This window comes from Nematolebias whitei, chromosome 16 (assembly GCF_014905685.2).
Source record: "Nematolebias whitei isolate Nwh7 chromosome 16, NemWhi1, whole genome shotgun sequence".
NCBI lineage: Eukaryota > Metazoa > Chordata > Actinopteri > Cyprinodontiformes > Rivulidae > Nematolebias > Nematolebias whitei.
This window is the reverse complement of record NC_056513.1, coordinates 8,508,008-8,521,329: the sequence shown is the minus strand read 5'-3', so window position 1 is coordinate 8,521,329 and position 13,322 is coordinate 8,508,008. Positions and strand designations below refer to the sequence as shown.

Sequence of the window (13,322 nt, the reverse complement as noted above, 5' to 3'; positions counted from 1 at the left end):
CAAGTTAAAAGATAAAAGTACCAACTCTGACTATAAGTAGCAAAACGCATGCTAAAACTTGCAACGTTTTAGCTAGTAGTAGCTAAAATTAATAAATGCTAACAAAACGTAATGGGAAATGTGACAGCTAGAAGTAGCAAGCAGCTAGCAACAAAAACTGCTAGCTGGAAGCTAAAAGTAGTAAAACTGAGTCAAAACCTAAACAGCAAATTGCTAACTAAAAATGCAAAATGCATGCTAAAAGCTAATCACAGCAACTTTTTTTTTAGCTTAAACCTAGTAGTGCTAAAAAGTTAGTTAAACATTAAAAGTAAACAAAAAAAATAATATATATATATATATATACACCTACTTTATATAGGTAGGTGTAATATATATATATATATATATATATAAAGTTGAAAGTAGCAAAATGTATGAAGTGATGCTCCAGTAACTGCTACAACTAACTTGTTGTAGCCAAACATTTATTCTTGTGTGTGCACGTGTGTAGGTTCTTCTAAACTTTGTTAAATACATTTTGTACATATTGATTTTTATTTTTAAATACTTTGCCAAATGTAATAAAAACAAATGTTGATGTGCAGTATATCGATCCTGAATTCTACAGATTAGCAGCAGCCGTAGAAAAGAAGCTCCCATTGGTTGACATCTAAAGTGCTCCAGCACGGAAGCTTCGACAGAGCAGGAATCATAGCTTCAGTTTGTTCAACAAAGATGAAGAAACTGTCTTTTTTATGTTCATGATCTAGGTTTAACTCCAAAACGGCGCTGACACCCGACTCGTCTACCGGTCTAATCGCATCGAGCATATTCCTTAAATGTTATAAATCAAATATTAGCCCCACAGAAGTTCAGCCTTAGTCAATAAGTTTGTTTGTCCAAATCTTGTGAGAATTTCCTGCGATATTCACAACTCAAAAATTAGTTTACCTTGAATATCTTGTCTGAAAAAATCACTTTGATAGTTCTCATGATGTGTGTCTTGAGTAAATTTGATCCAAAGTTTCCCTTCAGATACTCAAAGATCTCTCCTGAGCAGATCTGATTTATAAATGAAGCAGTTGACTGCACATGTAAGTAGAGATGCACAATATTATCGGCTTGGTATCGGCTGATATTAGCGATAACATTAAATATCGGACGTCGGCTATTCCATCAAAATAACACAGATATAAAAAATGATGTTACATCATTTTCAGCCCCATTTATAGAATCTGCATTTGGTAGCAGGCCAAATTGACAAAACATGCAGAAGTATTTTAATTACACAGCAGAGAAAGCTATGTAGTCTCTGTAAGTAGATCTAGGGGAAAAATATCGGTATTGGTATCGGTTATCGGCCAAAAATCCAATATCGTGCATCCCTACATGTACGTATAAAGCAGCTGCTTCTGAAATTTGACAATTTATGAATTGTTCTCTAAAGATCATAAACAGGGTTAGACATTTGTGATGAAGTTTGTGTTGCCTGACGTTAAAGCAGAAGGTTTCATCTCGTGCAAAATGGGTCCAAATGATGCTGTGAAAGAATCGATCAGAATCTAAGCTTGTGTTAATTTGTCCCATCAGAATCATTAAGAGTCAGAACTTGCAGCTGGTTTTCTTAAGGAGCTTGTCAGTTTGGAAAAAAATAATGGGACACAAATCCAGAAAACGACTCTTCAGAGGATCCCATGGTCCTTCCAAACACTCGTCTGTTATCAGGGTTCTCATCAGCACTGTGGAAGGATGAGCTGCAGCCGGATGTAGCAGGATTCAGTCAACAAAAGTACATTAAATGTGTTTTAAGTTAGGCTGCAGTTATTTTATGTGCAGAAAATTAAAGAAAACTAGAGAAAATGCATTTCCTGTGAAAATGCAGTGTGACTGCATAGTGCAAAAGAACGTGCTGAAAAACGGCTGAAATTAGCTTAAAAAAAACTTTCTGAAATGTGTCTGAAATGGAAAAACAAACCTTAATTAGCAGAAGAAAGCAGAAAGTACTCTTATTTGCTGAATTGGGTTTAAATAAGCAGAGATGAGGATACAATTTAGGAAATTAGCTAAAAAACAGGCTGAAATTAGAAAAAAATAGCTGAAAAGAATAAGCTGAAAAAGAGAAAGAAGCTTTAATTACCAGAAGGAGGCGGAAGGGGCTGAAATAAACTTAAACAATGTGGAATTACCTGAAAAAGCTAAAAACAGCATCAGAAGAACTGAATGTAGCTGAAAGAGCAGAAAAAAAACTGAAACTAGCAGAAATAAGCTGAAAAGCTGACATTTGCAGAAAGAATTGAATTAGGCTGAAAGTAGCAGAAATTACCACAAAAACATCTGAAAACAGCTGAAATTAGCTAAAAATGCTAAAAACAAAGCTGAAATGTTAGAACACGCTTACATTAGCAGAAGAAAGCAGAAAAAAGACATTTGCCAAATTATGCTGAAAGAAGCAGACATTAACAAATTAGAGGAAGTTATCTGAAAAAAGTTGAAATTAGCAAAAACAGCTGAAAAGTAGCTAAAAAGGCAGAAAGAAGCTTAGATTACTAGAAGTAAGTCAAGAATACATTTTTGCTGAAATAGTCTGGAAAAAGTTGAAAAGAGTGCAAAAAATATGGAACTGGCTAAAATAAAGAAAATTAGCATAAAAACAGCTAAATACTAGCTGAAAAAACAGAAAAGGCTGAAGCTTGCAGAAATAAGCTGAAAGGCGCGGAAAGATGTTTGAAGAAGCATCAAAATGTTGTAGTTAAAAGAAAATATCTGAAAGAAGCACAAAATAGCTTAAAAAAACTGCTGAAATTAGCTGAAAGTAGCTGCAAAAAAGTTTAAATTTGCACAAGGAAACTGAAAGAAGCTGAACCAGAACAAAATGTGAAAGGAGCAGTAAAACGTTGTAAACAGATCTAAAGATGTGAAGGATGGAAAATGGGCTCAATTCATTTTCTATGAGAAAAATGGCAGAAAAGGCTAAATATTTCAGCTAAAGTTGCACCAATACCAAAAGTCATAGCAGTATTGTCCTGAAAGTTTTGTTGAAATAGCAACAAAACTGTGGAACGAGAAAGATGCAGAAAAACACACGAAGAAAAATGGATCACAGTAGAGTGAATGCTTCAGAAACAGTCACGCAATAACAGTTGGTGGGTTGTGAGAAAAAAATAACAGTCGTCTGTTTCACCAACAAACTTCTTTTTCTTTTTTCATTTTTTTTGCTTTTATCATTTTTTTTGTTTGTTTTTTTACGTTGAGCACAGGTGTTTTCAGACTGATTGAGATATATTTATATTTATCTGTTTGCTTGTGTCTTCCTAAGCTGCGGCGCTCTGTGGTCTCTCAGCAGAAATAAACTTGTGCTGCATGGAAACCGGAGCTGCGCTCACATTCTGTGCACATATCCACATCCTGGGCAGGAGAAGTAATGGCATTGTTAATTACCACCCTGCTGCCACTGCAGCTGGCCAGTACCTCACTTCCTTCCTTCACTCGCTCAATCACACCTGCCAGTGTGGGAGTGATAAACCAGCTTCAGAGGTGTGTGTGGGTATATGAATGCAAACACGTACAGTATGTAGCCGGTAAGCTAACAAGCACGAGTCCACAGTTCCACTGCATTCAGCTGGAATGTCTCCGTTCTCTCTGCTGTCAGGAAGATGGGCGAGGACGGCTTGTTGCACAAATCTGTCCACTTCCTGTAAGACGACCAACACGGACGCGTCTGTGGACAAACGCATCATCCGACAGAACTTCCCTTTTCATTCAGTACCGACGGAGTTCACAACAGATCAAATTTATGACGGAAACGTTTATAAGAAATATCAGCAGCCAACTCCACATCCCTCGCTGGCTTTTTGTTGAGTTGCAACGACAGAAAACAGAGACGTTTTCAACTCAGAAATGTTTTTCTATCCAACAATAATCTTAAGCTCTTCTGGTTTAATCCTAGCTGGTTTTGTTTACTTCCCTAATTCAATTAAATTCAGAAATACTTTATTAATCCCAAAGGGAAACAAAGTGTTGTCGTAGCTCATCATCCTGGTTTCATTCAAGAGTTGTTATAGATGCTGATAGTTGTGGGCAGGAAGGATTTCCTGCAGTGAATCTGAATAATCTGGCCACAGATACCGATCTGTCCACTCGGATCCAGCTTGCTGTCAGATTCAGCGGGCCTCCTGGGCAGCAGGACTGCCCGAATGCTAGGCAGAATTCCCCCCTGAGCGATGGTCACTCCTCCCAGCAGTCTGCCGAGCTCCTCGTCGCCACGGACAGACAGCTGAAGGTGCTGGGGGATGATACTGGTCCTCCCGTTGTCACGAGCCAATTTTCCCACCAGTTCCAGGATCTCAGCGGTCAGGTACTCCAGCACCACCACCAGGTTGATGGGAATTCATCCACGGCACCTCCTTTTCAACTCATTCGGGAATTGGGGCTGTATTTGAGGTCTTTGAGCTTTTGAGAAGTTCATCAGCTGCTCCTGGTTGTTTAAAAAACACCTTGTTCCCACGGTTACACATCATAACAAATGCCCAAAAGTAAAAAGGTTACAGTAAAAATCCTTCCAGCTGCTCAGCATCCGATGCCAGAGTAAATGATCACCCGAAAAAAGTGATTTACATCCAGAAAAAAAAAGAGGAATTAAAGTCTTCAAAAGCAATAACTCAGAATGAATGTAACAGAGCTACTCCAGCATGCAGCCACCCCGAGCGGCGCAATTCTAGAACATAGAACATAATAGAACATAGAACATAATAGAACATAGAACAACCTAACAAAGCACATGAAATGTCTCACTCGGCAGCAGTGGGTCAATGTGAATCATTCAACTTTATTTATAAAGAACCTTTAAAACAATAAAAGAAAAAGAAAATAAAAAAGGTTTGTAAGCTCAATTATCCAGGTAGATTTTTTTTTTTCTGAACCATTTTGGACTTGGTGTCCTCAGGTTGGTTCTGTGAGTAGCAAGTTGTCCATATGGCTTAAAACATTTGATTGTTGTACGTGATGGTGTTTATACTCTTATATTCATTTAATTTGAATGATGATTCATTGTTTTGGATGGATGGACTCTGTTTGCATGTGTTTTGCTTCTGAGATTTCAACAGGAAGTTGGCTTGAAACACAGCAGTGAGGCCTACCTATGGGACAGATCTGGTTCGTCTGACTGATGAAGTCCTCCGGATAGGAGACAAAATGTTTCTCACTTAAAGAAACTGATCCAGATGACACAATTTAACCTTATTTGTTGTTAGCCCAAAGAGTAATTGATCCATTTACGTAACTAATAAAACCCCTTTGGATGTGCACGCCCAGCACAACAGATTTAATCAGGCGCGTACCTCGTACAGATCGAGCATTTGGTTCCCACTGATGCCCCTTGTGGTCTTGACATTTTCCATGGCCAAGGTAAAGTAGATGCCTCTGGTGTCGGACAGGTAGAGGTTATAGGTGTCGTTCTGGTTCCACTCCTGCACCGCCGCAAAGACCTGCTTCTCGTCGGTGCTGACGATGTGTAAATCCTGTCAGGGAGCAGCAGCAGAGATTAAGAGGAGTTATGAGTGGAGGTGCAGGGGTGATGGATTAGAACACATTGACCCTGTGGGGCTGGTCAGAGGATCAATGCTGTGGTGTGAATACAAATACCATACTATACCAATTTATTTCTAAATCACTTAAAATACAACATAGCAGCTGATTGAAGTGCTGTACAAAAAACTCCAGTAAAACAATAAGACAACTATATATATATATATATATATATATATATATATATATATATATATATATATATATATATAAATAATCAAAACATCCCAAGTAAAACAATACAGCATTAAGACACAGATGCTAGCTCACATTAGGTAAAAAGCCAAAGAAAAAATTGTGTTTTTAAACAAGTCTTAAAAACAGGGATTGATGGGGCCTGCCTGACCTCCAGCGGCAGCTCATTCCACAATTTAGGAGCCAGAGCTGTAAAGGCTCTGTCTCCTCTGGATTTATAAAAGGTATTCAAGACTGCCAAAAGCATCTGGTCAGTGGATCTAAGAGTGCGTGATGGCATGTAAAGGTGAAGCAGTTCATGCAGTTCAGAGAAATAAGAAGGACTAAGACCATTCAAAGGCTTAAAAACAAACAAAAGAACTTTAAAATGGATTTGAAACTGGACATGAAGCCAATGGAGACATCAAAACTGGAGTGATGAGCTCACGCCTACTTGTACCAGTCAAAAATCGTGCAGCAGCAGTTTGTACCAGCTGTAACCATGAGAGCGAGGCCTGGCTAACTCCGATCAAAAGAGAGTTATAATAATCCAGGCGTGAAGTAATAAAACCGTGGATTACTGTCTCTAAGTGGTGCCTAGAAAGGAGGGGCGTGATTTTTGACAGGCGTCTCAGCTGAAAAAAAGAGGTCTTAACCATGCTGTTGACACGGCAGTCAAGTTTCAGGCAGGGGTCCATTTTCACCCCCTAAATGTGTAACAACGGATTTTTCGTATGGGGCCAAAGAGGAAAAATAAAGGTGGATAAACTGCTAGGGCCACTCGATTTAAAGATCATAACCTCAGTCTTGTTTTTTTTTTTTTTTGTTGTTGTTGTTAAAATGGAGGAAATTAAGTGCCATCTATCCTCTAATACAGGGGTGTCAAACTCCAGGCCTGGAGGAGTCAATCATATGACTGAATTAGCTTCTCAGTGCAGTCAAGTTCTCCAAAGTCCTGCTAATGACCTCCTTATTTGATTCAGCTGTGTGGCATCAGAGACACATCTAAAAGTTGCAGGACTCCGGCCCTCAAGGCCTGGAGTTTGACACCTGTGCTCTAATATCATTGAGACAGTCGAGGAGAGACAGAAAGGAACCATTATGTTTCAAAGGGAAGTAGACTTGACAGTCATCCGCATATACAGTAAATTAAATTGCACACCATGTTTCTGAGAATAGAACCCAGTGGCAGAAATTAAAGTGAGAACAGGCGAGCACCAAGAATAGAGCCCTGGGGCACCCCCAGGGGAGGGCAGCAGAAGCAGAGGTAAAATTATCCATCATCACACTGAAACTTATATCAGAAATGTAGGGCCTAAACCACTGCAGAGCTGAGCCAGTGATGCCCACCCACTGCTCCAATCTGGAGATGAGAACGTCATGGTCGACTGTGTCGAAAGCAGCTGTTAAATTTAAAAGCACAAGTAAAACACAGTTCCCAGAATCCACTGCTGAAAATATGTACAGTGAACCCTCATTTTTCACTGGGGTTACGTTTCAAAAAGAACCCGTGATAGGCGAAATCCGTGAAGTAGTAACCTTTTTTTTTTTTTTTTACAAGTATTATACAATGAAATACTCCATAATACATTCAAATCAAAGAACAAAACCTTTTTACAGGGCCAAGCATTTGTTTAACAAATAAAAGTACTGTATAAACGTTTTTTTTTTTTTTACAAATAACTACTGTACTGGAGAGACTGTTTAGCCAATCAGAATGCAGAACACAATGCACGATGCAAACCCGTGAAGCAGCGAGACCGTGAAAGGTGAACCGCGTTATAGCGAGGGTTCACTGTAATTAAAAACCCTTTAAAGAGCAGATTCAGTGCTGTGGTACGTTTTCAATCCAGATTGAAAGTCCTCCAAAATTTAAAATTTATAAAAAAGGCCTTCAGCTGAGTGTAAACAACTTTTTCCAAATTTTAGATATAAAGGGTAACTTTGAGAGTGGCCTAAAGTCTGACAAAGAGGATGGATCAAGGCCAGGTTTTTTCAACAATGGCTGCACCACAGCATGTCTAAAATTGCTTGGTACCACACTAAACATCAAACTGCTGTTGAGCACATTTAGGATAAAGGAGCCAACAGTAGAAAATAACTCCTTAAGAAAACATGGAGGAAAAACATCAAGGGAGGGACCAGATGATTTCATACTGGTAACCAGTTTCTCTATAGGAGAGGGAAATAGGCTCCAAATAGGAGACCAGGATGGAAGGGTCAAAAGGCTGCAGACATACTGGACTACAGAGTCCCCAGGACGTTTGGAGGACTACAGCTAACCACGTCCTTCCTTTTAACAGCAACAACTTTTCAGGTCTATAAAATAACTTAATTTAAATGATTAACTCACTCCGACATTTAGAAAAGACAAGATTTAGTGACAACATGCAGCAGCTTACCTTAGGCAGAGAGTACTTGGGCAGTTTGATCTGAATAAATAAATCCCTCTTGTAGGACACATAATAAGTGGCTCGTCCTGACGTAGGAACCTGCAAAAGAGTTAAACACTTCAATAAACAAATATTTTTTAAAAATGCCTCTGTCATCTGAAGAGGATTGTTTGTACTGAAAAATGGCGTTCAATGACTGTAAGTGAGTTAAAATGTGAACATTGTTGTCTGAAGAACAAAGAGGTATTTACTCCTCAGACAATTCTTTAAAGCTGTGACTAGCAGACTAGCGCACAGAATTCAACCTTCATTTAGACGGAACACTGACAAACTCGTTGCCTTTTCATTAATTTCCCGTTTCAACAGGAAAACATTGAATTGGTAAAGTCATTTTGATGTGTTTTAATTTAAAGACCAATTAAAAACAACGTTGAGGTATTTAAACAGCATTAATTTTACTTTTCTTACGTGGATGCTTTGTTTTTGTCTGCACATGATGCACATGATGTAATTTTCTAGAGCAAGTTCAGTTACGTTCCACAGTTCAATAATCATTTCCATTCAGAGTAACAGCAGGATGAGATGGATCGTCTTATCTTTAGTAATAAGAGTGTCGCTGTGGTCTGTTGTTGTGAAGAAGGAGCTGAGTGGAAAGGTTCGTCTATATCCAACCTTTATCTTTGGTCATAAAGTTATTAACACAGGTGTCTGAAATGAGTGTCTACTTTAAGGTGGTCAGCTGAGGTGGTTCAGACATCTGATTAGGATTGGAGGTACGGTATTCCAGGTGTGTCCCACTGGGAGCCATAACCAGCTGGACAGATACAAATCCTCTTTGATCTGATAAACTTTTGGGATCCCCCAGGAGGGACTGGAGAGTAGAGGAAGGTTTGAGTTTCCTTCCTGGACCTGCTGCCTCAGCAACACAATCACAGGTAGGCAGGTAGGTGAGGGGGTGTGGGGATAGACAGCCGTTCCTTATTCTCAAACTTCTTGTTTACCTCAAACCTGTTCGCATTTATTGCTCGTTATAATAGTGGCCGACCAGAACAAAGATGGCTGTCAATACTGCTGAAGGTATTTGTTGTTGTTACAGTGGATTGGTTAAAAAGAACCTTGTTTTGTGTAGAGTTGTTCCAGAATGGGGTTCTGCTGTTAAATAAATGCTGCAACACTCGATGCATGACCTCTTCAGGGGTCTTCACAGTGAGTCCTCGTTCTCCATCTCACTTTGTCCTCTGCATCCTCTGTCTTCACTCCAACTACCTCCATGTCCTCTCTAACTGTGTCCATATATCTCCTCGTTGTCTTTTTTCCTGGCAGATGCATTTCTAACATCATTCTACCAATATACCCACTGTCCCTCCTCTGGACATGTCCAAACCATCTCAGTCTGGTCTCTCTAACATTATCTCCCAGTTGTTCAACCTTTGCTGTACATCATGATCTCATTCCTAATCTTATCCATCCTTGTCACTCCTAAGGAGAACCTCAACATCGTGATTTCTGCCACTTCCAGTTCTCCTGTCTTTTTGTCCATGTCTCTGTCTCCAGACCACAAAACATAGCTGGTCCCACCACTGTCTTGTAAACTTTTCCTTTGACCTTTGCTGACACCCTTTTGTCGCAAAGCAAGGCCTCTTATAGCTACCGTATTGTATTCAGTCAGTGAAAGCAGTGGGTGGTTGTTTTCAGTCACCTCTGTCTATCGTTGTGGGGTCTCATCATGCTGCATTCAGTGGTTATCCACAATGGTTTTTTTTTTCATTATCATTTATATTGGTGTCTCAGTTTGCAATCAGAGAACACAGTTCTCCCCACGTGTCAATGCACTTGGTGGTTTCAAAGTGAACCTTGGTAAATATGTCTCGGGACAATCAATAGTCTCATTATTCTTTGTCAAGAGAAATCTTTAGGTTGCTTAACCAGTCTCATCTGCTGTTTCAGGAAATAAAAAATCATTCTTGATGGTCCGTCTCCAAGCTGCGAGGAGTCAGTTTGGGGTGGCAGGCGGTAGAGACCTGTCATTAGCCCCGAGGCAACAAAAGACAAATATCTGAGGCTCAACAAACAAAATGATTCTGCAGCTTCATAACCCAATTTTCTCCCTGATCAATACAGACATAAAATTCATTAAAAAAAAAACCTTCAAGTCTCGGCTGCAAAGGAGAAGGGATGTGAGCATCGATGCTGCACGGCGAAGCTGATGTTGTTACGAGGCTGCGCTCAGAGGAGAGAAAACAGGTTTTCAGAGGAAATGTAGAGGCCTAGCTGTGAGCACCGCACAACGTTCCCACATGCAGTCGAATGAAAGAGAGCAGCAGATCGATGGCCAGATAACCAGCAGCAGTTTGAACTTTAAGAGGAATTGGTGTGATTGATTTTTTTTTTCTCTCCCCATCCTTTCTGGGGGCTTTCATCTGTGACGTGTTAAAATATGGAGGTGCTCCGAGCGAAGGGGAGGTTTAGGTCGAGTACCTTTGAGTTCACTTGAAAGACCGGGGAGAGGTCAAACTGGATTGAAGGCTCTTTGCAGAACAGCTCTATTTCTTGGTCTAAATTGCTGCAGGGCTGAGTTCAGCTCCAGAGGAGGGACTCAGGTGAGATATTTTACACACCACTTTTCTTCACTGAATAAAACACTGAAAATATCACTGAAATCATACATTTAGTTTCAGATTTCTTCAATAATGTTCTACATGTGGGCAGAAACTTGTGCCATCAGAAAGTGAGATTTGAATTGCTCAAACTGAATCTGTGTTTACGTAATTTGAAATTAAATCCACAGGTTTGAAAATGAATTTCTATTCAGTTTTAATTTCTAAATTGAAACTGAATTTAATGGTTTGAAACTGAATTCATTTGCTTTGAAACTAACTGCACTTCGCTGAATTCAGCATTCAGTTTGACTACTTACATTTTCAGTTCTATAATTCAAATTTTGTGTTACACATGCGGGTCCTTAAGAAAGCCACGGAGTAATTGAACGCAGATGGACAGATTTACGTTGCACGTCAGAGAAACTTCCTTTACGAAAATGTAGGCACGGGGTTCAGTCATATACAGTAGCCCCTCGTTTATTGCGGGGGGTTCTGTTCTCAGTCCACCCACGATAAGAGAAAAAACGCAAAGTAGGAATAGTTGTACAAGTAGTATGTACTAGTTTATTATATATATATATATAAAGGCATTTAAAACCCTTTCCACACTTCTCTGCCACCTACTAGTGCTCTCGGCCACGCCCACTTCTCTGCTGCAGAGCGGAGCTCAGATCACACTGCAGGAGGGAGCTTCTCCCTGCACATGTGGACTGCACACAGGTGCAGCAGGTGCTAAATAATTTTAAATAATTTATTTTAAATTTAAAAAATCCATGCCGATCTTACGGCTCATCCAACAATCAGCCGTTTGTGTGTCATGTCCAATCTTACTTTGAACAACTGCAGAAAAGCGAGTCCACGAAAGTCGAACCGTAAAGTAGCGAGGGACTACTGAACTGTATGTCCTCAGAATGAACCCTAGTTTGTCTGTTCAGCCTGGTTTAATGTGGTTCGAAAAGCAGAGCAAAACTTCTGCCTCTGATGTTACATTTGTTCTAAAATAATCTCAGCTGTTAAAGAGAAAAGAGGAAATTAGTCATACAGCTGCTTTGAACGGCTGTCTGAGGTCTCATCCTTATTTAGAGATCGATTTTATTGCTTAGTTCTTAGTTTTCTATGCAGCACACAGAAAAATAATTACACCTACACTTTGAGAGATCAATTAAAGCCTTATTTGGGCCACACATTGATACTGATAGCATGGGAGGCTGTACTCCATCCTCTGCAACCAGGCGGAGCCTAGTGACTATATGAAGAAGATGCTTCCTTGTTTCGGGACTTGTCGGACATAGTCTGCGTGGTGACCAGACTCGAGCCTCAGCGCTGAGCCTGTAACTTTTCCTGCCTTATTAAGATTAAATGGCAACAACTTTATCATTTTCTGTTGATTATTTGTGTCAACATGAGTCTTCTCTCCACCTGGGAACAAAAGAACTGACATCAACGCCATGGCCAGACGGCTAAGTCTCAAGGAGGCGGCGATGCAACAGAGTGGAGGCAATCCACCGTAAAACACAAACGAAGAAGAAGAACTTCCCTTACGGTGTATTTTGAGCTGGAGCAGTGGTGCGCACATGAACTTGGCATAAACTCATGCGTGCCACTGCTCCAGCTCAAAATACGCCATTAAGTGAGTTTTTTTTTTTTCTTTGGTGTTTTATGGTGGATTGCATCCACTCTATTGCATCACTGTCTGCTTGAGACTGAACCCCATGCCTACATTTCTGTAAAGGAAGTTTCATTGACTTGAAATGTAAATCTGTCAATCTGTGTTAGATTACTCCATGGCTTTTTCAAGGACCCAGATGTGTGACACAAAAACAGAATTTTGGAATTTTTTTAATTGTTCGTCTCTATTGCCCCTTTACCATAGCTCCTCTTCAGCACGTTTTGACTCTGCTCAATGCGGTTCCAAGACTTTTTCACTAGCAATTTTTTATGGAACCGGACCCGTTTTCAGGACCCATTTCTTTGGGGTACCAAGTGAGCCAAGTCGACAACAAAACGTGACATCAGAACATTTTTGGTCAATGATTGGTCAGGGGGCGGAGTCACTAGATCTTTGAGAAACTTTTCAAAACACCCGATCTACCATTTGCCATTACTTAAGCTCGGAGCAGCGACTGGACCTATTTTAAAGATTTTAAAAACAATAATGACAACACCGTGGCCTAATGCTGAAGTGCAGGCGTTTTTTGTGTTTGGTGACCACCAACAACAAAATTCAGAGTGAACTAGTAACCGCGGAGGATCATACGAGCTGTCAACCCATTGAAGGCCGGGATCTGGGCCCTGGCATTGTGTACTCATAAAGGCTGGACTCCAAGCCATGGCAGACGGGCGGACCGGGACGGGTCTGGGACAGAGGGTGGAAACAATTTTTATAAACACTTTATGTATACATTTTTTTTAATTTTTTTTTATCAGTGAAGATTAAAAATAAACGGTGCCAGCTTTATCATGAAATCTTGTTTTTATGTGTGCCTGTGATGGACTGGAGACCTGTCCAGTGTGTTCATGTGATGGACTGGAAACCTGTCCAATGTGTCCCTGTGATGCACTGGAAACCTGTCCAATGTGTCCCTGTGAT

The 13,322-nt window shown here is 40.1% G+C and overlaps 1 protein-coding gene across 1 annotated transcript in view; it reads right to left on the bottom strand.

The window, feature by feature from the left end:
• Positions 1 to 13,322, bottom strand: part of sorcs3 (sortilin related VPS10 domain containing receptor 3) — a 313,538-nt gene that overhangs the window by 72,651 nt on the left and 227,565 nt on the right. Inside the window, exons 8-9 of the mRNA XM_037689623.1 lie at positions 8,142 to 8,231; positions 5,319 to 5,498 (exon numbers count right to left, since the gene is read on the bottom strand). Of these exons, the coding sequence (XP_037545551.1) occupies positions 5,319 to 5,498; positions 8,142 to 8,231 (270 nt within the window). The remainder of the gene's footprint in view (positions 1 to 5,318; positions 5,499 to 8,141; positions 8,232 to 13,322) is intronic.